General features: G+C 46.9%; 1 protein-coding gene across 6 annotated transcripts in view; it reads left to right on the forward strand.

The window, feature by feature from the left end:
* Nucleotides 1–20,046, forward strand: part of NUDT3 (nudix hydrolase homolog 3) — a 186,887-nt gene that overhangs the window by 60,599 nt on the left and 106,242 nt on the right. For all 6 annotated transcript variants that reach the window (XR_015185962.1, XR_015185961.1, XM_086496538.1 and 3 more), the window contains exon 5: nt 6,345–6,478. Coding sequence is in view for 4 of the 6 variants with exons in the window: in XM_086496538.1 (XP_086352664.1) it covers nt 6,345–6,478 (134 nt within the window). In the remaining 2 variants the exon portion in view is untranslated. The remainder of the gene's footprint in view (nt 1–6,344; nt 6,479–20,046) is intronic.

Below are 20,046 nucleotides of genomic sequence, written 5' to 3' on the forward strand. Positions count from 1 at the left end.
CTTGTCTGCTGGGCATGGTCAGCCTTGGGAGGCTGCGCATGCGCCGTGGGTCGAGATCTCCTGCGAGGATCGGTCTTTGCTAAGTGGCCCATCTGCCTACAAATGAAGCACTGGTTCGGGAGACCCGAATATTCTACTCTATGTCTGATCCAACCACCACTCACCCGAGGCAACAATGTCGCTTTCGTGAGGGAGTGTCTCGAACAAGGACCCGCACAGTAGGTAAACCTGCGGCCTTGGCCACAACTGAAGCTGCAGTGCACGGTGACTCTAGAACATGGAACCAATTGTGGGAAGTAGAGGGAGGTACTCTCTCCTTAGGCCTGGGAAGCAGATCGAAATAGGCAAGTTGTCCTCCTCCTCAAGCACATCTGTAGTAGGGTCGAAACCATGATGCCATCGTTTGAAGTAAGCTTGAGCTGCTCGGATACCGAGCGGGCTCATCGATATCACCTGGGCCGTCATCTTTGGAGACTCGAACTCTATCTGATAATATTCTCTCCCGAGGATCTGGACATCGGTGATCTTGCCCACATTGGAGAGGAGTCGGGCCTGAAGTAAATCCCGAACCTCGCCTTGGTTGGGTCAAGTGCGAATAATCTTGCAGATAACCGAGGTGGCTTGCAAGCGTTCCACCTCGGCCATCAAGCTCGCTTGCTCTTTTGGCGTAAGAGCAAGTCGAAGGGTTGGCTCCGCGGGGTTGGGCGAGGGGGCTTCTAAGGAGTCCCTCTGTGGTGGAACAGGGGCCGCCATTCTGTGTCTGCTGGTTCGAAGAGGAGGCGAATGTGTTAAATCCATTGTCAATAGGCTTGAGGACTCCGCAAGCTATTATCTTTTCAGGTGAGACTCTAAAACTGCAGCATCCACCAAATTCTACCAATTCAGTCGGTTCTGCCATTAGCTACTTCATGAGTCGCTCTGTCTTTGTTGTCTCCAAGCCTTCTCCTATCATCTGCCCAAACTTTCTCCTTCAAGTTTTCGATAGGTGTTCACTCATTCTGAATGCATATCACAACCTTCGATGTATACATCTCGAGTGCCTAAAATTCCATTTTCTTGCTACGTCTATGCACCAAGGTTTTGTCGGCCCCTTTTCAAAGGTGGCAGGTGCCTTGTCTCGAATCTGCATTCGGTGTTTCTTGCTAGCTTTGTGGCATGTTCCTTCAACTCATACAAGCAGTTCAGCTTAAGCTTCAACGCCAGATGCTCTCGGTGAATTTCTCAAAGAGAGAAGGTTTCTGCGGGGATCTCTTGGTGCAGCTAGACCAGATCTTTTCATCAATCATGACGGTAATTGTATCATGGTTAAGTGGCCAGTGGTGCCGAGCTTTGGACATGACCAAACGAAGACTCTTTCTATTGACAAAAGAAATGTAGCTGCACTTGTATCACGGGATGGTTCTCTGATGGTGGATAGGAGCAATTTTGGGTTGCTTCATTTTGTCACACGATGGATGTGAACATGTGTTTCCGAACTTTTCAGCAAATGAGAGCCCTCTAAAGTCTCCTACTCGCCCCTGCCATCCCCTGTCCCCTTACCCTCGCCCTTACCCGCTTCCCTCTCACCCCTACCCACCCTCTATCCCTCACCCCTCATCACACCTACCCTCGCCCCTCGCTACCCGACCCCTCGCCCCTACCCACTCCCCACTCTCCCCTACCCACCCTCTCTCACCCTTGTCCTTACCCACTTCCCCTTGCCTTTCACTACCCCACCCCTCGCCCCTACCCACTTCCCCTCGCCCCTACCCACCCCTTCTCACCCTTGCCCCTACCCACTCCCCCTAGTCCCTATCCACCTCCTCTCACCCTCGCCTCTACCCAGTTCCCCTCGCCTTTATTCACTTCCCCTCACCCTACCCACCCCTCTCACCCTCGCCCCTACCCACCGTGGCCCTCTCACCCCTACCCACACCTACCCACAAACCCCTTGGCCCTACCCGTAGACCCTCGCTCTTGCCCTAATACCCCTACCCTCCAGCAACTCGTCTCTTATCGAGCTTGGTGTACGCTACTACTCGACTCCTCACGCTCCAACACATGCTGCACTCGCAAAACTGCTCACTTCTCCTCTAGAACTGGTTCTGGTGCACGACAAGACAAGACAAGACAACGTCAGTCGTGGTTGGTGGTACAAGAAGCTATGCGATTTGTTACAGCGCGATAAATGTGGTTTTGACAACAGTGTTGCTATGTATGCTACTGTGGTCTTGTAAGAAACTCCAGATTACTACAATCAGTCTGCCACACTAGTCAGCTTGTGTGTCAGTGTACAACTCACACCTCAGTTGCCAATGTGTCAGTATGGCTGGAAGCAACAAGCGGTCACGCCGGGAAGCCTTAAGAAAGATGCCCGTTCCTCTAGAAAAGCAGGTTAGTTGTGGAGATGAAGAGGAATCCGACAACAGTAGCCATGGCATTACAGACATGACCTGGAGTGCCCCTAGTGGCGAAAGTTACAGGGCAATTGTGGAGGCGGATTCAGATTTGGATTCAAGTTCAGGAACAGGAAGTTCCAGTGCCAATGAAGATACTATCAAAGGCAAGAAGAAGGGCAATACTCAGTTATTGTCCTAGGAGATTAGCAGGCCCGCAAAAACCAAAAGCTGGGCGAAGTTCTTCTTAAATTTTCACTAGTCCATCTCCTCGCGACGTCCTCTCACGCAATCAGCTGCAGAAACTGAGCTGAACGGCGTTGGCTGGTGCAAACCTACCGGCTGATGTCCTTGTAGACATGGTCATGAGCTTTTAAATGTTTTTTAAAGGTACGAGGTCACACTCTTACTGTGATACAAATAGGTCATGCACTGGGGATAACAAGCTTCCCACCTTTGAAGCCGGCTACACGCACATACTCTCATCTCTCTAAAGATGCTACAATCCAGGCATGTCAAGATTTGTTTCAGCTTGATCACCCCGACTACAAGAGGAATAAAGTACTTATGGGAGTCTTCAAATATTACTTTCTGGTTAGGAATGGCAAAGAGGCAAAAGGAAGATGTGATGTCCCCATTACTTTTCCACATTGTGATGGCCTCCACTGCTTGATAAACACTATGCCTTGTGGGTTTCATCAAATACTGTATACATCACTGCAATCGAGGGCAAAGAGATTTAAGAGTCCAGGTGCAGTCGATCTTCCAATGCTTTACCGCACCCCTATTGGCATGGATCATCAACATCCGTGTCAGTCCTGTAAGAAGTGGATGAGGACACCCAACAATCGACTTCAAAAAGAAAAGGAAAGTCTCTAAAGTCCGTTGGAATTGGTGCAGATAGCAGCAACAACAAAAGAAGAGAAGGGCCAAAGCAGTGAAAGACACGATGAAGTCCTTCCTATTCTTGCCATTCTTAGAGAGCCAGACGAGAGTGACACACATTCCACAATGCGCTCATTCTACTTCCCCATCTGGGTTGACAGTGTCGGTGATTGGTTCTGCCCTTGCTCGCTACACCTGGGTATTGCGTCTGTAGATGTGCGTGTAGGAGACTCTGCTCTTCTGTTTACCTCTGCCGCCTCTCCCTCACACGCACCTCTACCTACCACTCCTATCTTCACTCTTGCCACAACCACTACTGCCTAAACACCACCTGCAGTTGCTTCTTGACCTCTACCTGCCTCATGTTCACCCACTCAAAATGTTTCGTGCTCCCAGGCAATGCATTTTCAGGGCCCTGTACCACCTAGCACTATTGCTAGATCCTCGGCGCTGACTGCATCATACTCAGCTTCGTTGCTCAGGTTATTTGAAGTGATCTTGCAAGATTCAAGGAACACCATTGCTACAGCCTACCATTGAGCTTGGAGCCAAAAGGTTAGCTGCTACTCACCAATACCACTTAGCCACCTGTGACCTATGCAGCCATGGAGGGATGCTTGTGTGTCGCTAAGAGCGCAATAGTGGACCACAATGCTACAATCTTTGCTTTACTCTAGGCTTTGCGAGTGAAATCCCAAATCATCGACAACGTCAAAGCTCATGTTCAAGGATTTCGAGTAATGCTCTTGCAAGGAGATATGGGGTGCACACGATGCTATGGGATATTGGTGGCCTGGTACAGGGAGGCATGTACACACTCCTATGGGCCATAGTTACCCGGAACGGGATTTCGAAACATGGAAGCGGGAACGGCAATGGGCATGAAACGCCATTCCTTGTTACATATACTCACGTTTTAAACACAGAACCGGAAGTTGGAAGGGGAACGGAGACCTGAAAAATGGCCATTCCTTGTAACTATGCTGTGGGCTATGAGCTATGGGTAGCTGGATCCTTCTACATAGTTTATGGGTTGTGCCATGACTCAGCAAGGGAACTATTATGCCCAGAAGTTGCAGCAGCCCGCCCACTTGACACAAATGCACACAACACATAGCCCCTTCCGAGGGACTCGCTGGTGCACATTGCCATGGCTGTGTCAGTCGGCCGCCTCAATACGAGTATGGACAGTTACTTCCATCTACCGCTCAGTAGGTGACCACTATTCTCATAGAGGGCCAGTTTGTGGAGAGCAAGGTGCAACCGCCTTTAGCCCAGCAGGCCCCTACGATTGATCTTATGGCTCCACCTTCGGAGGCAGACTCTTCAGGTGCTACAGTGGCGATGACATTCTCTCTTTGGGTTGACACGATCAGGATATGCATTTCTTTTTCAGCACTGACATGATTAGTACATGCAGTTTTCTTTCACAGTTTTCAGTGTCTTCTGCCACTGAGACGGTAAGCGTTCTTGTGGTGGGCAACCTGTAGCAGGTCTACGTCGTCTCTTGCACAAGACATACAGTTAGAGTTATAGTTGGGCTTGGGTTCTTGCCTGTGCAATGACATGTGGCAGAGACGGGTGGTGGTCTAGTGGAAATCGCGGCCACTTCATCACCACCACAGTTCGGAGATAGACTCAGCTAGAATGTCATGGATATTTGCTAGCTGTTGGTGGCTCTTTATGATTGTATGTATGGGTAGTTGGTTAAGATTGTATATATGCGTAGTTGGTTCTAGTCTTTATATACCTCATACTTTCTATGAGTCTAGAGTCTCGTGTCGTGTCCAACGCCGCACATCTGCACTCTCTGTGCACATTGGAGCCTCGACACCCCCATTGTACCTGTGAGTCCTGGACTTGGCGTTGAGTGTGTTGCCAGCCAGAGTCTGTACTGGTTCCATGAGTTAGTCGCGTTCTCAGTCTGTTGTTGTGTCTTTGAGTTGCTCGATTCATTGCTCTATTGTGTTTTCTTTCTATTGGAGTGAGGTTTCACACATATTGCATTGAGGAGCACTCACAACACAAAGCACAACACACTTTTCCTTTTACAAGACACAAACATGGGGAAAATGACTAGGGAGTGCACCAATAGAGGTGCTTAATCAAGTAATTGAGGAAATCAATGCTAGTTTCAATCTTCACACACTATCAATTTTCCTATGGACCAAGAATAATCCACCAATAAGCTGCTTAATGATTGTGTACAAGGAAATTAGTGTTGGAGTTTATCATGGATTGCTTAATGAGTGACTAGGGGAGAAAATCTAAATGCGCATGCAAAAACCTACAGACACTTAATGTCCACGAACGTGCCCACACTTAGCTAATCACATAGATTACAAAGACTCTTCACTAATGGCTAATTGATTTAGTGGCTTAATGATGAGATTAGAGATTGGGAGGTGTTAATTTCAATTGGTTGTGAAACCAATAGTGACTAGGATGGGTAACAACGTGAGCTTTCATCTTGTAGAGAGAAAACGGAACTTTGCATTTGTCAAAAGAGAGTACGGAGAGGCTCCTTGTATAGGAGTGGATTGGGCATCTGCAGCTGCCACACTACATGAGCTAAGCCTGCAAGCAACAAAACTCGGGTAGAGGCAATAGACTACCCCCACCTATTAGCATAGCGTGGTGGCGCCTCTGAGGGATCCCGACTGTGGAGCTCCACCATTGACATTTTATTGTCGTCTTGTGTATTTAGATCTCAGCTACACCACAATTTATAACCAATTTGGTACTCACAAGATTTTGTATCTATGTCTAGTTCTCTTAGCTTGCTTAGCAACAACAGTAAAGACAAATAATAGTTCCCAATTGGTTATAAATTGTGGCTACACCACAATCTATAACCAATTTGGCACTCACAAGATTTTGTATCTATGTCTAGTTCGCTTAGCTTCATTAGCAATAACATTAAAGACAAATAATAGTTCTCAATTTCTTAGCATGCATTATAAGTTATTGCCGCGGTGGATTTAGTCTCAGTCAGGAGTCCTAGTATGTGTATGAAATACTTCTATGTCTAGTGAATCTACAGTACTTTTTTTTATGTGTTTTCTAATGTCAATCCCCCAACAGGAATCAGAGGTCTCAATGGTCAAGTACATTGGCTTAGATGAGTACGAAGGTGTGCTGAAGAAGAACGATCCAGAGTATGTTCCTTATGAAGTTGATGGAGCTTACAGTAAATTGTTCACCGTATTACGAGGCAGGTATGCATAAATGTTCAAAATCTTGATGTGCAGTGAATCTTGAAGGAGGAAGGACTGTGTGGGCTGTAGAGGACTACATGTTCTAACACAATTAGAGTGTTGGCTGTAACAGTTTTATTATTAGCCGTCTTTTCAGCACTGAATCGCTAATTTAACTGTTGAACATAATAGCGATTCCTGTCAAACCATTTTGCAGAGCAGGTCATAGAGTTTGAAATGTCAAATGTGATGTTCAAATGAAATTCCTTGTATAGGGAGTCTTGATTCACATTCATAGCTTGGTATGTTTTTCTTTCAGAGTGAAACACTGGATATTCTCTCAGGACTCTGGATCTTTACAAGAAAGTTAGAACAGCTGCACTCTAGGGAGGTTTGTCATCTAGGCAGATTTTTTGGTTCTGCACAAGGCTCTAGATTTTCATTCACTATGAGGAATAGCAGATCCCACCCAAGCGAGATTGCAAATCCTTAAGATGCAGTTTATTGGACTCATTTGTGGTCATCAAGGCTGATGCTATCAGATTAGTTCGTTATATTGAGTCTAAACGGGTAAAAGACCTACACCCTCTGAAGAAGCATACTCTTAACTGAGGCCATGAAAGATAATGAATCGAAAATCACATTATCAATTTAAATGCAAGGTAACACTGTAAGGCTTGCACAATCTCAATCAGAACCTCTTTGTAAACTCTGACAGATGCTTGCTGTAGCCTTGTAAGAGGCTTCTCTCTCTGAATAACCTGCTACCTGTAGCAAGCTCTTCATTGATGTTTATTGATGAAGTTGCTTATGATCCTATTGAGGTTGGAACACTCAGCGGGGTCTAATTCAGCTCCAATAAGAATTCCTTTTTCTTAAAAACACGTCTTTCAAAAAGCGAATCTTTCTAATACTTGGCCCAAAATTAAGCTTCATAGCTATAAGCTATTGTCTGCATGGTGTCTAAGTGCACTGTGGAAGTGGGGAGATAAAAAATTGAGCAAGAGAAAAGAGAAAGAAACACAACAGAAGCAAAAGAATGCTAATCAACTCAAGGTGATATAACCCGCCGGCACCACGTGCCAATGGGAATCGATGATACAACTTGAGATAATTGTAACGGAACGGAGAACTTCACACTCTTAACATTTGAGACGTCATGGAAGAGGCATGGCTCCTCTCTAGAGGTTATTGGCCCCAAGTCAAGCCCCCCTTGTATCACTTTATTATTGATCAAGAAAAGTTTACAGTTGTTGGGTGAGTCCACTCACCATACTTACAGCTGGCACACAAGTCATCAATTTATAAGCCCATAGGGTTAAAAGTAGTAAAGAGTTTCTGCTATATAGAAACTTTGGTCTTAAAGGATCGGTTATTAAAAGTTTTACCCCAAAAGAATCTAGAAAGCCTCCATAGAACTGTTGCTACGTCATCAGGCTCTGTATAGCCCGTACAACCCGTGTTTTGCAGCAGATTATGTGGAGCGTGTTACAAGGCAATTCATGGGTTGATGCAACCAGATTTGGGTCCCTTTCTCCTTGCTTTCCAAAAAATCTTGTGCCCAGATCGCAGTAAAGGTGAAGGGGAGTATACGTGTGTGTTGAAGAAGTTTCCTAATCTCTTCATTACGTCATATCAAGAGATTAAGGACAGCATAGATGAAGATGTGAAGATTGAGCTAAAGGAATGAGCACAATCAGCCAGGTAAAGATTAAGCAGGCTAGGAAAAGAGCAAATAATTGCACTACAAGAGGAAGGGGACAAGCTATTGGAAGCAGGTTTTATTTATCTAGTGGTTAATGCTTAAGAGGATAGTGTTGAATGGTTTAGTCCTGTGGTGTTACTCCTAAGAAAGATGGTTGTTGGAGAGTTTGTGTTGATCACAAGCATTTGAATGTACATAGCAAGAAGCACCTTTATCCCTTGCCTTTCATTGATCAGGTTTTGGATTCTATTGCAGGCTGTGAGTGTTATTAGTGTTTGTGATGGATATTCAATATATTTGTCTAGCTTGCTATTGCAACATAAGACCAAAGAAAGACTACATTCATCACTCCTTGGGGCCCTTTTTGCTATTGTGCTCTTCCTTTTGGGCCCGCTTTGAGGCTTTATTAATGATTTTTGAGTCTATAGTTCACTCGAATCCAAAGGATTTTCATTTAGCTCAACCCAAAGTCAAGGTTCTTGGGCATGTGATCTCAGAGAATGGGATTGAGGCAAACCCAGATAAAGTTAATGCTTCGTTGCTTTTCCCATCCCCAAAGGATATAGAATATCTTACAACCTTCATCCAAAAGGTTAAATATTTGTCCAGGTTTATCTCTTTGGCATCATAGCCTTTATATCCTTTGAAACAAGCAGATAAGGATGATCCATCAGAGTGGACTTGTGAATGTGAGGAATCTTTTGAGAAGGTCAAAGAGTTGTTTAGTGCAGTATTTGCAATCCAAGCTGCCGATTGAATAAAGAGTTCTGTGTAAATCCATCTGAGGGTGAGAATGCTATTGGTGCAATGCTTTTGCAAAAGGGCAAGGAGTCCCAGTAAATGAGGCCGATTTATTGTGCAATTAGAGTGAAAACTTTATAGAAAGGGGGTATTCCAAAATCGAATTTGTGATGGTAAGTGTGGTATATGCTTGTTGGAGAGTTAGACACTATCTATTGCAACAGCCCTTCACCTTTCTCACAAGTTCTTCTCTCCTTCCTCAATTGTTCCACAACTCAAACATGGTCAACAAACTGTGATGAAGTGGATGGTTGAGTTGCAATAGTTTCAATTTTCATTTTTGGTGGAGGAAAGCACTAGAGCAACCTTGGCAGGTTTGCTTGCATATAAAGAAAGTTCACTTTGGATAAAAAATGAAGTTGTGAAGAGTAAAAGGGTACAAACACCTAGAATTGACAATGCTTGTTTGATGGTTGATATAGGAAGAGTCACTACTCATGATGCCACATCGGGTGGTATTGGCATCTGTGATCCACAAGGAGTTGCATTTAAGTCAGTTATACAGATAGCAAAGTCTGGGTACGACAGAGCATAGTACACACAGGTTGGAGCATGGTTCAGAACACACGGCCTTGATCTTGAGAGTTTGCCACTTTTCTAGTACGACCCCGACTCCCCCCAGCTTCATCTCTCACGTAGTGAGAGAAACATAGTTATCCGACAGGATCTCTGGAGCTCTATATTAGACATGACTTGGATCACATCTCCCCTCCAGCGGAACATGTCACACTACAGAGATCATTTTCTTACCATGCTGGGGGACGGGTTCATATAGCGACCACGCTATACTATGGACACCTAGGTCCTACATGCCGCACAGCTCACGGGTGGCGATTGGTCTGCTCAGAGTGTCATCACACAGACTAGAGATCGAGGTGGGGCGAACTCATGCCATTCTCAGGGGGGAGAGAGTCTGTCAAGTATGCAGAGAGGAAGTGGAGAGTGAGGAGCATTTTGTTTACAAATGAAAAGCTTATGTGATACGAGCCAGTATTTAGAGGGCAGCCTACCCTCCTAGAGATCATGCACTCTCGAGATCAGAGTTAGTCGGGGCGCTACTTGCTAGAGATTCAAAGGCACAGGGTACACTTCTGCAACCACCTACAGAGACCCAGGTGGGGGGGGAGACAGTCACAACTTATAGATTTCTTTCAGAGAGCTACACCCCTTCCACTCCCAGACCCACTAAGGGGAGTGACCCTTCAACAAGCTGCAACCAGCCGGGCCAGACGATGCTCGTGTGTTACCGGATGCTAGGCCCCACGACTCCACCGTAGACAAATCGAGGAGATTCAAACCTGAGCACATCGAGTTGCTAAGGAGAGATGAGCCCAGATGATGGCTCACCCAGTTAAGTTCATTAGGGTAGCCCTTTCTCCCGACCCTCCCATATTCCCCCCATCAGCATAGGATGGAGCTAGCTAGATTGATGCATTTGCATGGTTGTACTACCATGAGCATATAGACATGTACATATCCCTAGTACTAGAGCTCCACCCCTCCCCATAGATCCCATCTGTTAGAGTTCATATTCTTGTCCGGTGGTAGCTCCAATATCTCCCAAGAGCAGATTAGGGAGTGAGGGCTGTTTTGTCGCTGTGCCCGGCCAGTGTGAGGTTTTTCACTCATGCAAGGTCATGTCTAGCCATGTTTAGCTCGGGTTTTGGCTCTGTTCCATGGTCACATAGGCTCCTGGAGGCCTGGGATATTTTATCCCAGGCTCACCCTATTTTTCCCATGCATTAGGTGCCCTCTCCTATTTATTCTTCTAGTTTTCCCCTCTTGCCAAGGTCGTGGGGCTGGGAGCTTGGGTTGGGCAGCTTCTTGGGATATATATATATATATATATATAGACAGGCAAGGGGGATCACTTCCTAGCAGTGCAGCTCAGCCCCAATCAGCGCGCGCCCTTCCTTGGGCACCCCAGGGGGCAGCCTGGCGTTTTTTACACATGCTGGCAGGCTGGCGTTTTCCCTACAGATCAGCCAGCGTTTTTCATGCACAGTAGTTTAGCCCCAACGTTTTTCTCTTGGGCAGCACATCATGGGCAGCAGGTTGGTTCCCTAGTGTCTTTTCCCTCAGAGCATCTACACGGAGATGATGTGATCGCCATGTTGCAGAGCACCACGGCAGAGGTACAGGCACATGAGAGGAGGTTCCATGCTCTCTACACGAGACATGTTCACCTCTTCTCTCCAGATCAGTTCTCTTACTAGGAGTAGATCCCGCTAAAGCCTCGTTTCCACAGGAGGCTAGGGCAGCCCATGACGAGACCGTGACAGTGGTCTTGTATGCAGGAGTAGCTAGCAGTGTCAGTAGCAGTCGCAACTGTGTGTCCTCGGGTCTATCCATAGGCATGTCATTTCTATGCCGGACCACCCTTGGTCACTTGTATGAGCAGATTGTTATTAGCATGGAGAGCCTTTCCCAGATCTCTCTCTCTCATTCTCAGATGTCCTGTCTCATTCTACCTATGTGATCTCTCTTCTACATAGAGGTGCCTTGTTCATGTGTTTGGCATTGCAGGTTTCTTGATCAGAGTCGAGGTACCCACCGGATCACGAGCTAGGTCTTGTCCTCATTGCATCTTTCGCTGCCACTTTTGACTTGGTATCAGAGCTCTATGGTGTTACGACCACCTGAGTGATCGGATATGGCTGATCCGGTGCGGACTTGGAGATGATTGAGAGAGAAGAAGCTTCTGGTTTTCTCCAAGTTTGGGGCAGCTTTGGGTATGTGGAGGCCTTGGATCTTTGTCTACGAATTCCCTGCCTTTACCCTTGATTACCTAGACCTCTCTTCATCAAGGGGAACTCGATGGAGACTCCAGGATGTGTAGCAGTGATGGATTGCCTTAGTTATCCCAGATGGAGTTATGTTACCGTGCTTTCCCACAAGGAGAGCAAGCATGTGGTTGTTGGATCTAGAGGGGGAGCTACTCATTGCCAGCTTGTTCTTCAGAGAGAAGTGTTTAGACAGCAGTAGGATCTTCTTCATCCCTTATGGAGGAGCTTTCTATGGCCGTGTTTTCTTCAAGAAGATGGATTGGCAGATTTGCTTTGCCTTTTGCAAATGCACGTCTTTCTTGTAATTGTTGACGAAGCTTCCTATCCTTTGGGTAGCAGGTTGATGATTCAGTTGCACTTTTGTTCTAGATTGTGGATTATGGATGACAAAGGGGGATTTCTTCCCGACCTAAAGCAGGGGATGCTCCATGATTTTTTGTTTTCCATCTATGGATTGAAGTTCTAGTTCCGGCTTCAATAGGCTCTTGTTTATCCGGTTTGCAGCAGTTCTGGTACATGTTCCAGTGCGTGTGTTGGAGTTGGCTTTGGTAGGCAGAGGGTGATACTTCTACCTCTAGAACCACTTCTTGTTTGATCATTTGACTTCCTTGGATGAAGTTTAGCGGTGGAGCATGTGGTGCCAGACCCTTAGCCTACAATGGCAACAATACGAGGAGGTTATGTTGGAGGATAGACCCTTCCTTTCTCCATGTTTTCTCCTTTCCCCAGGGGTAGTGTGGCCCTACAAATTTGGTTACTTCCTTGCCCTCTTGTGAGCTTGTTAGTAACAGTTGTGGGACAGTTTACGCTCCTTGTCAGCTAGTCTACACCAGTTTTGGGACAGGTTTACAACCCTTAATGGCAGTTTTTCTTGATGATTGACAATAGATTTATCGAGATCCTTTGGATGACAGGTTTACACGTAGTGTCGGTAGTTAATGGGGACATCCAGTTCCTACTCCCGCAGTCAGCAACATTTGGATGCTTCTTCCATACATCCCTTTGGAGAGCTCCAACCTTGGGGGCAGCCCTTCTTCAGGTGAGCAAATTTGGCCATGACTGGTTAGAATAGCAGGTTCTTCCCTTGCAGTTTCTTGTCCAGCTTCTTTGGCATGTTACAAATCAGCCTCAGTGTTCTTCACGGGCTAGTTTCCCGAGCCGGTTCCTTCAGTCTCCGTTTGAGTATTGGAGTTATGTTGTGTATTGGATGTTGATTGCACAATTTAGTTGTGGGTATGTTCTTTTCAAATGAAGTACGAAGGACAGTTTTCTGATGAAGATTTTAAGGAAGCAAGTTACAACAATGGCAGTATATGTGCTATTTTGAGTCTGTATGCAGTTTGGCATTTTGTATTGGATTGTACTGACCGGTTTAATCTTGGTAGATGCAGAGATATGGCGGACATTTGGTTTGATCTCAAGGAGTTTGCTTTAGTAGCTAGGTCTTTTTGGACCTCGACGGCCTCTTTTGCAAACATGATCCTCAAGTGACGACCTTTCAGGTCTTCCTATTCTTCGCAGTCTGAGTTTACGGGTGGTGTGGTTCTCTTTGAGTCTTGAGTTTCATGAGATTCAGGCTTTGCTATTCATATACAGAGGAAGCAGTTTTACTCTACGTTGTCTCAGATTTCTTTTAGGTGGTACTTATTCAGTTTTCCCAAGATTGAGCGGGAGGGGGACTCCCTTTCTTCGGGGGAGTTCTCAACTTCAGCTCTGGAGCTTTCAGTGAAAGTGTTTAGTTGTTCCGACGTGGGTTGAGTCAATTGCTACCTCAGAGCGTACTTTTGAGGATACTTCTCTTTCAGAGGGGGCTTCCTGGTTATTATCTTCAGTCGATTACCAATGCTCCATTCAGCGGAGTACCACGCATGATGTCTTTCAGTCCTAAGTTTCCCTTACCCATTTCTTGTTTTCCAGATTGATCCCTGGAGACTGTACCATACAAGACACACCTACTTCCCTTATCCTTAGACCGGCATGTTCTCTTTTGTACAGGTGGATAGTGGTCCTTCTCGGACTAGGAACCAGTTACAGTTAGCCCTGGCATTCTTCAAAGAGGGGAGACAATCTTCTTGCTTCTCCCAGATTTGGTTCAAGGTTCCACAACTATATCATTGTCATTTTTTCCTTTCGGATTCACCTATCCTTGGTGGTCCAGTTGTACAGGCAAAGACTGTTGGAGAGTTATGACAATTATCCATGGTTCGGATGTTCTCCCTTCAGAGGGGGATATGGAGCTAGCTGGGAGTCAGGTTTCCGTGGACTACTTCCTTTCAGTTCTAATGGTTCCATGTGCAACAGACAGGATTGACAGTCTATTTGATTGCTTTCTACAGCACCCTGTTCTTCTCTTGCAGAGCTTGGAAGCAAGATCTTCCTTTGATCTTGCCGTGTTAGCTGCAGTCTCAATATTGATACGTGTTTCCCTTTCTGCTGGATGTTTGTTCCCGATTCACTTTGAGAGCGGGGTGATATTCTCTCGGATGGTGTTCCAGACAGATCAGTTACAGTTTCACTCTCTGTTTCGATGAAGTTTCTTTAGATATAGTTTGCAGATTATCATTCTATATGGTGGTTAGTATAGTTCTTTGGTTCCTCATCATCGGATATATAGTTCCATAATAGCCTCGGATTGTTCCTTTCCTTGGACTTCCGTTGTAGCTTGGAGTTTTTTGTGGCATGTGGTATATGACCAGAGGTGCAGATTTTCGACTCTTTCCTCGAGGGTGGACTACTTTAGAGTTGGGAAATGATCCGGATACCAGTTTTTTATGCCTTTTACCCTCAGTTCGGATTTATACTCTTGGAGCGATCAATAGCAGTACCTTCTCCAGATGCTGGTTGTGCGACTTTTGAGTCGGTTGGCTTGAGGAGATTCTTCATAGAACTGGATTTACTTTCAATAGACAACATTAAACTTCCCGGACGTCTTTCGGGAGTAGCGGTTGGATGGTATATTGGCCAGGTACTATTCAACGTCGGAGTTGTGTAGTAGATATCTTCGTCCACAGAACGCTCTCTTTACAGTTGCAAATTGCTCACTCCAGCTCCTTGGACCCGTTTCTCCTCCAGGATCTGAGAGGGGGTGTTAGAAATCATATTCCTATCCGGTGGTAGTTCCGGTATCTCCCAGTAGCAGATTAGGGAGTGAGGGTTGTTTTGTGGCTGTGCCCGGCTAGTGTGAGGTTTTTCACTCATGTCTAGCCATGTTTAGCTCGGGTTTTGGCTTTGTCCCATGGTCACATAGGTTCCTGGAGACCTGGGATATTTTATCCTAGGCTCACCCTATTTTTCCCATGCATTAGGTGCCCTCTCCTATTTATTCTTCCAGTTTTCCCCTCTTGCCAAGGTCGTGGGGCTGGGAGCTTGGGTCAGGCAGCTTCTTGGGAGAGCTTTATAGGTAGGCAGGGGGGATCACTTCCTAGCAGTGCAGTTTAGCCCTAGTCAGGGCGCCCTGCCTTGGGCACACAAGGGGCAGCCTGGAGTTTTTTACACATGCTGGCAGACTGGCATTTTCCCTACAGATTAGCCAGTGTTTATGCATATGGATCAACCAACGTTTGTCATGCACAGTAGTTTAGCCCCAACGTTTTTCTCTTGGGAAGCTGTAGCCGGGCTACAGTGTCACTTCACAGGACAGACAGTTGGACAATCGGTTACAGTTGGTCTGGTTTACACTGGACGGACCCTCTGGTCTGGGAGTGACACGTGGCAGGGTACCTACCGACGGTGGTCTAGTGGACCTCGTGGCCAGGTCACCACATGGCTGACATTTATGAGCCGTTGGTGGCTCTTTATGGTGATACATATGAGTAGTCGTTCTGTGCCAGTAGCATGATCTTGTACATAGTCGTCTAGAGTGAGTCTTACACAGAGCACTGCTTCACCATCCCTGCACATCTGAGCCTCGACACCCCATTTGTACCTGTGAATCCTGGGCTGGAGCTGAGTGTGCTGCCACGCCAGAGTCTGTACATGGTTCTTTGAGCTAGTCGAGTCCACATGTTCTGGTCCATTGTTGTGTCTGTTGTTATCCATTGTTTCTGTGTTTCATTCTGTTTGAGAGAGTTTCCATTCATTTGAGTGAGATTGTCACGCACATTGCACTGAGGGGCACCCACATTGTAGAGAGCACGACACATTATCCGCGCTACAGGTGCTCTCATTTTGGCGATCACGGTGGGACCTCAACTGAAATCTCACTCTGTGAGGTGCAAATCTTGAAGCTAGTTAGGTTTATCTAGCTTCGCCTACCTTCGCCAACCTTGCCTTGCACTGTTCTCCTCTCGCCTAGTCCAACTGGTCTAGTCCTCTCTCGCCCTGGTCCAACCTGTCCTCGTCCCTGGTCTAGTCCTCCTCGTCCCTGGTCCAGCCGGGTCTAGTCACTTACCTAGTCTGGTCTAGTGGAGTCTAGACCTGTCACAAGTTTTCTTGCCCAAGCTTGGTTGGACTGGTGGTCACTGCATGACACATACAAGGAGGTCAGTCGAGCATCAAAGCGCACTACTGAGCCCTCTGAAGCACTATCACAGAAGACGACCTTTGACACCTTGTAGAAATCCTTCAACCTCATCACCTATACCTCCACATACCACATCACCCATTCCTTCATCAGGTTCCCCATCTTCCCGATCACCTTCTCCAGTAAAGCTCTCTCCTATTCTGATACAGCAAGCTATAAAGCAACAGGCTCAGCAAGGAATCATGGAGCCACTAGCTAGTGTTTTGGCCAAGGTAAACATCAAGTTCCCTACCTTCAAAGGGCTTTCTTCAGAAGATGCTGACGACCATGCAAGAAGATTTGTATCTCTCTGTAGGGGACGTGGTCTGAACAGAGAAGATGCTTATTTGGTACTATTTCCATCCACCCTGGATGGCCTAGCAGATAAATGGTATAGTCAATATGCAGAGAACCATTTTGCAACTTGGGCAGCCTTAAGACAGCAGTTCTGTGCAGCTTTCAGGCCGGGTGACTACCAGGAGAAGGTGTTGGATGAGTTGGCCAACATGGTGCTCAAGCCTGAGGAGACTTTTGCAGAGCTTATGACTAAAACTAAGTCGCTGGTGGCCAAGCTCCCCCAACAACCCGGTGAATTCATGGTTAAAAAGTGGGTGGAGAAGGCGCTTCCCAAAACTTCTCAACAAAAACTCCGAGAGAGTCTCCGACCCGACGCCACTCTCGAGGAGTTCATCGAAGCTCCTACTAGGATAGAGGGGGCTAGGAAGCTGTTCAACAACTTTCCTCACATAGATACTCCCTCTGTGTTCTCGGAAGGTAGTCCTGCTAATCCTTTAACTTCTTTACGCAGGGAACTGGAAGCCCTAAAGTTACAGCGAGCTCTTCAAGAGGAGAGGTCCTTCTCTCTTAGACAAGAGAAGCTTCCAAATCATGAGGCATTGGAATAGATTAAGCGCGAGCTAGAAGAGCTCAAGTGTCAGCAAGAGACTAAGGCTACGGTTTGGTGTAGCTCATGCCGCTCTCCAGGGCACCCTCCGCAGGAATGCCCCCTTCGGGTTTACTGCCACTTCTGTGAAAAATCTGGACATGAGGACAAGGATTGTTATTACCTAACGGGATTGCACAAAATACAACAAAGTCTTGGTCCTTCTCTCCAACAAGGGTTAGCACCATCATCCAACACGGTTTCCCACTACGGCCATCCCAACTACATGCCACCTTTGCTCAATAACCCTGCTGTCCAAGGTATGTCAAGTACTTTCCCGACTCAAAGTTTTTATAATGCTAATGCCACCTCAACCCCTCAGAGCTTCTACACTTCAGCCTCCAACTCCATGCAGCAACCACCTCGTCCCCCGTTTCGTCCTTCCAATCGGCGCATACTCTGCTACAGATGCGGAGAATATGGGCATTATCAGAGCAAATGCCCTCTGCCAGAAGGCTCTTCTCCGTGCCAACTTTTCCCTGAGGCTCAGGATCACTACACTAAGGATTGTCCAAAACAACGAGCCTCTACCTCTGCGAGCCCAAGTCAGAGCCAACCTGAATTCACCTTTCCCAAGATCAATTTGATAGCAGTTAGTACCAACCCCAAGCCACCACTTTCTGACCATTTGATTGCCTCTCAAGACAAGTTGCAGCTGGTAGAGCCACTGGTGTCCTCACACGAGCTCAGAGAGCAGCCCTTGGCCTCAATCTTCCAGCAGGTACAACCCTTTCCTCCCCAATGCCTACACCTCCTCCAGCAGCTGACATGCCATCCCCTAGTGCTAAGAAAGGATCTTTTACTATGCTCTCCGATATTGATGGGGCTTTCTTAGAAGCAGCTGTTGACTTACAAAAGATCAAGGAAACTGAGAAGACATTGATCCCAAGAGAAAAACCTACAGCAGAGACTATATTGAAGAATACCTTTCACCAAGTGTCATTGTATGACATGCTTCGACTAGATGCGAGTTTCAGAAGTGACACCCTTGCAGTTATTCAGTCACTTTACCCTGAAGCAGGTCCTAGTGGCGGGCACCTCCCAGTGCGACAGTCAGAGTCCTATATGATATCCAATCTTGCTGCTCCACTCACTGATTATAGAAGCCCTCGCCTGACAGTGTCCGTTTTAGGTCGGCAATTCTCAGGAGTTATAGTGGATGGTGGATCTGGCATCAACCTAATGCCCGAGCTCACTATGTTAGCCCTAGGTCTACAGCCTACTCGCCGTGCTCCCTTCACAGTTACGTTGGCTGACCAACGGACAATCTACCCAGTAGGCATAGTGGACAATGTTCCTCTGCAGGTACAAGACTTTACTTTTAACTTGGATTTTGTTGTGGTTCGACTTCCCCAGGTTGAGGGCGGATTTCCTTTGCTCATTGGAAGACCATGGCTGCGGCACACTAAAGCACTTCATGATTGGGGAAATGACGCAATGTGGATACATACTTCAGGCTCCTCGATGCAACCCATTCTCTTAGAAGGTGGTATGGATCCCGTGGTGCAGCAAGTTTCTTTGTCAATGGAAACCAAACCTGAACAAGAACAGCCTACTACACCTGAAGGGTCAGATGAAGATCTGATGGAGTGGTTAGAGGCTACCAAATCTATGCCTTGTTATGGAGTCTCTATTCACTCTTTGCATGAAGGTACACCCTCTTCCATTGTTTCCACAGTAACTAACCCCAATGAGCCACCTGAGCCAGCTCAAAGGTTAAAGGCCTTAGAAAAAACTCTGGATGCGGCCTCGGGGGAAGTCTTTGAATTTGGCGAGCCTATGGAGGAAAATAGAAGTGGGAAGAAATCTCCTCGACAGAAGATCACCCAACATAAAAAATCAGCCCCATTGGTGTCTGCTTCTCCCAGATCAAAGCTTCCTTCACAAAGCTTGTTCTGCCTGATGAATTCCATTAACTTTATAGTAGTCCTGCTCATGGTGACGACGCTCTGGACATCTCCTCTTTCAACCAGGAGCCATGGATTTCATCTATTGCCCTACCCACCCCCTCTCTTGCCCTCGCCCCTACCCTCCCCCTCTCGTACCCTCGCCCCTACCCACCCCCTCCCCCTCTCGCCCCTACCCTCCCCCTCCCCCTCCCCACTCTGGCCCCTACCCACCCCCTCCTTCACCCTCGCCCCTACCCAGTTACCCTCGCCCCTACCCACCCTTCCCCCTCGCCCCTACCCACCCCAGCTTGCCCTCGCCCCTACCCAGCCCTTCCTCGCCCCTACCCACCCCCTCACTCCCCCTCGCCCCTACCCAGTTACCCTCGCCCCTACCCAGTTCCCTCGCCCCTACCCCCTTTCCCCTCTCCCTAATGGGATACTCTCTCCAAAATAATGCACAGCCCAAACAAGCAGCCTAGAAGCAGTGTATTTTGTGTTCATTCCCTGCATTGAGAGAGCACCTGTAGGTAGGTAGATAGGAGTGAAATTCACACCTACATATCTTCAGTCAGCGGGACTAGATGTAAAAGTTTTGGTAGTTCGTGCTCTACTTGCTGCCATCTGTTTTCATGCATATCAGTAGGTCTCATACATGATTTTGCAGAGGGTTTCACCTCAAACTCAATTAGTAGGCAATTGCGTGAAGCGACTGGTGGTCATTGTTACCTCTGTTCTTTTCTTCAGGACCCCTGTTTCCCCATCAATGGCATTAGCACTGGTATTGCTTTGGCTGGAGTCTTTGCGTACTCACAGGTGAAGCAGCAAAAGAAGAAGCCTGAAAAGTCTGAGTGGCAAACAAAACTTGAAGTTGACTTAGGACAATGCTTAAGGCACACTTCATTTGTCAGAGCTAAACATTTGATATCGATTGGTTGAAGAGCTACCGGTCACTTACTTCCTGCTG

Source organism: Adiantum capillus-veneris, chromosome 23 (genome assembly GCF_014529385.1).
Source record: "Adiantum capillus-veneris isolate H3 chromosome 23, ASM1452938v2, whole genome shotgun sequence".
Lineage (NCBI taxonomy): Eukaryota > Viridiplantae > Streptophyta > Polypodiopsida > Polypodiales > Pteridaceae > Adiantum > Adiantum capillus-veneris.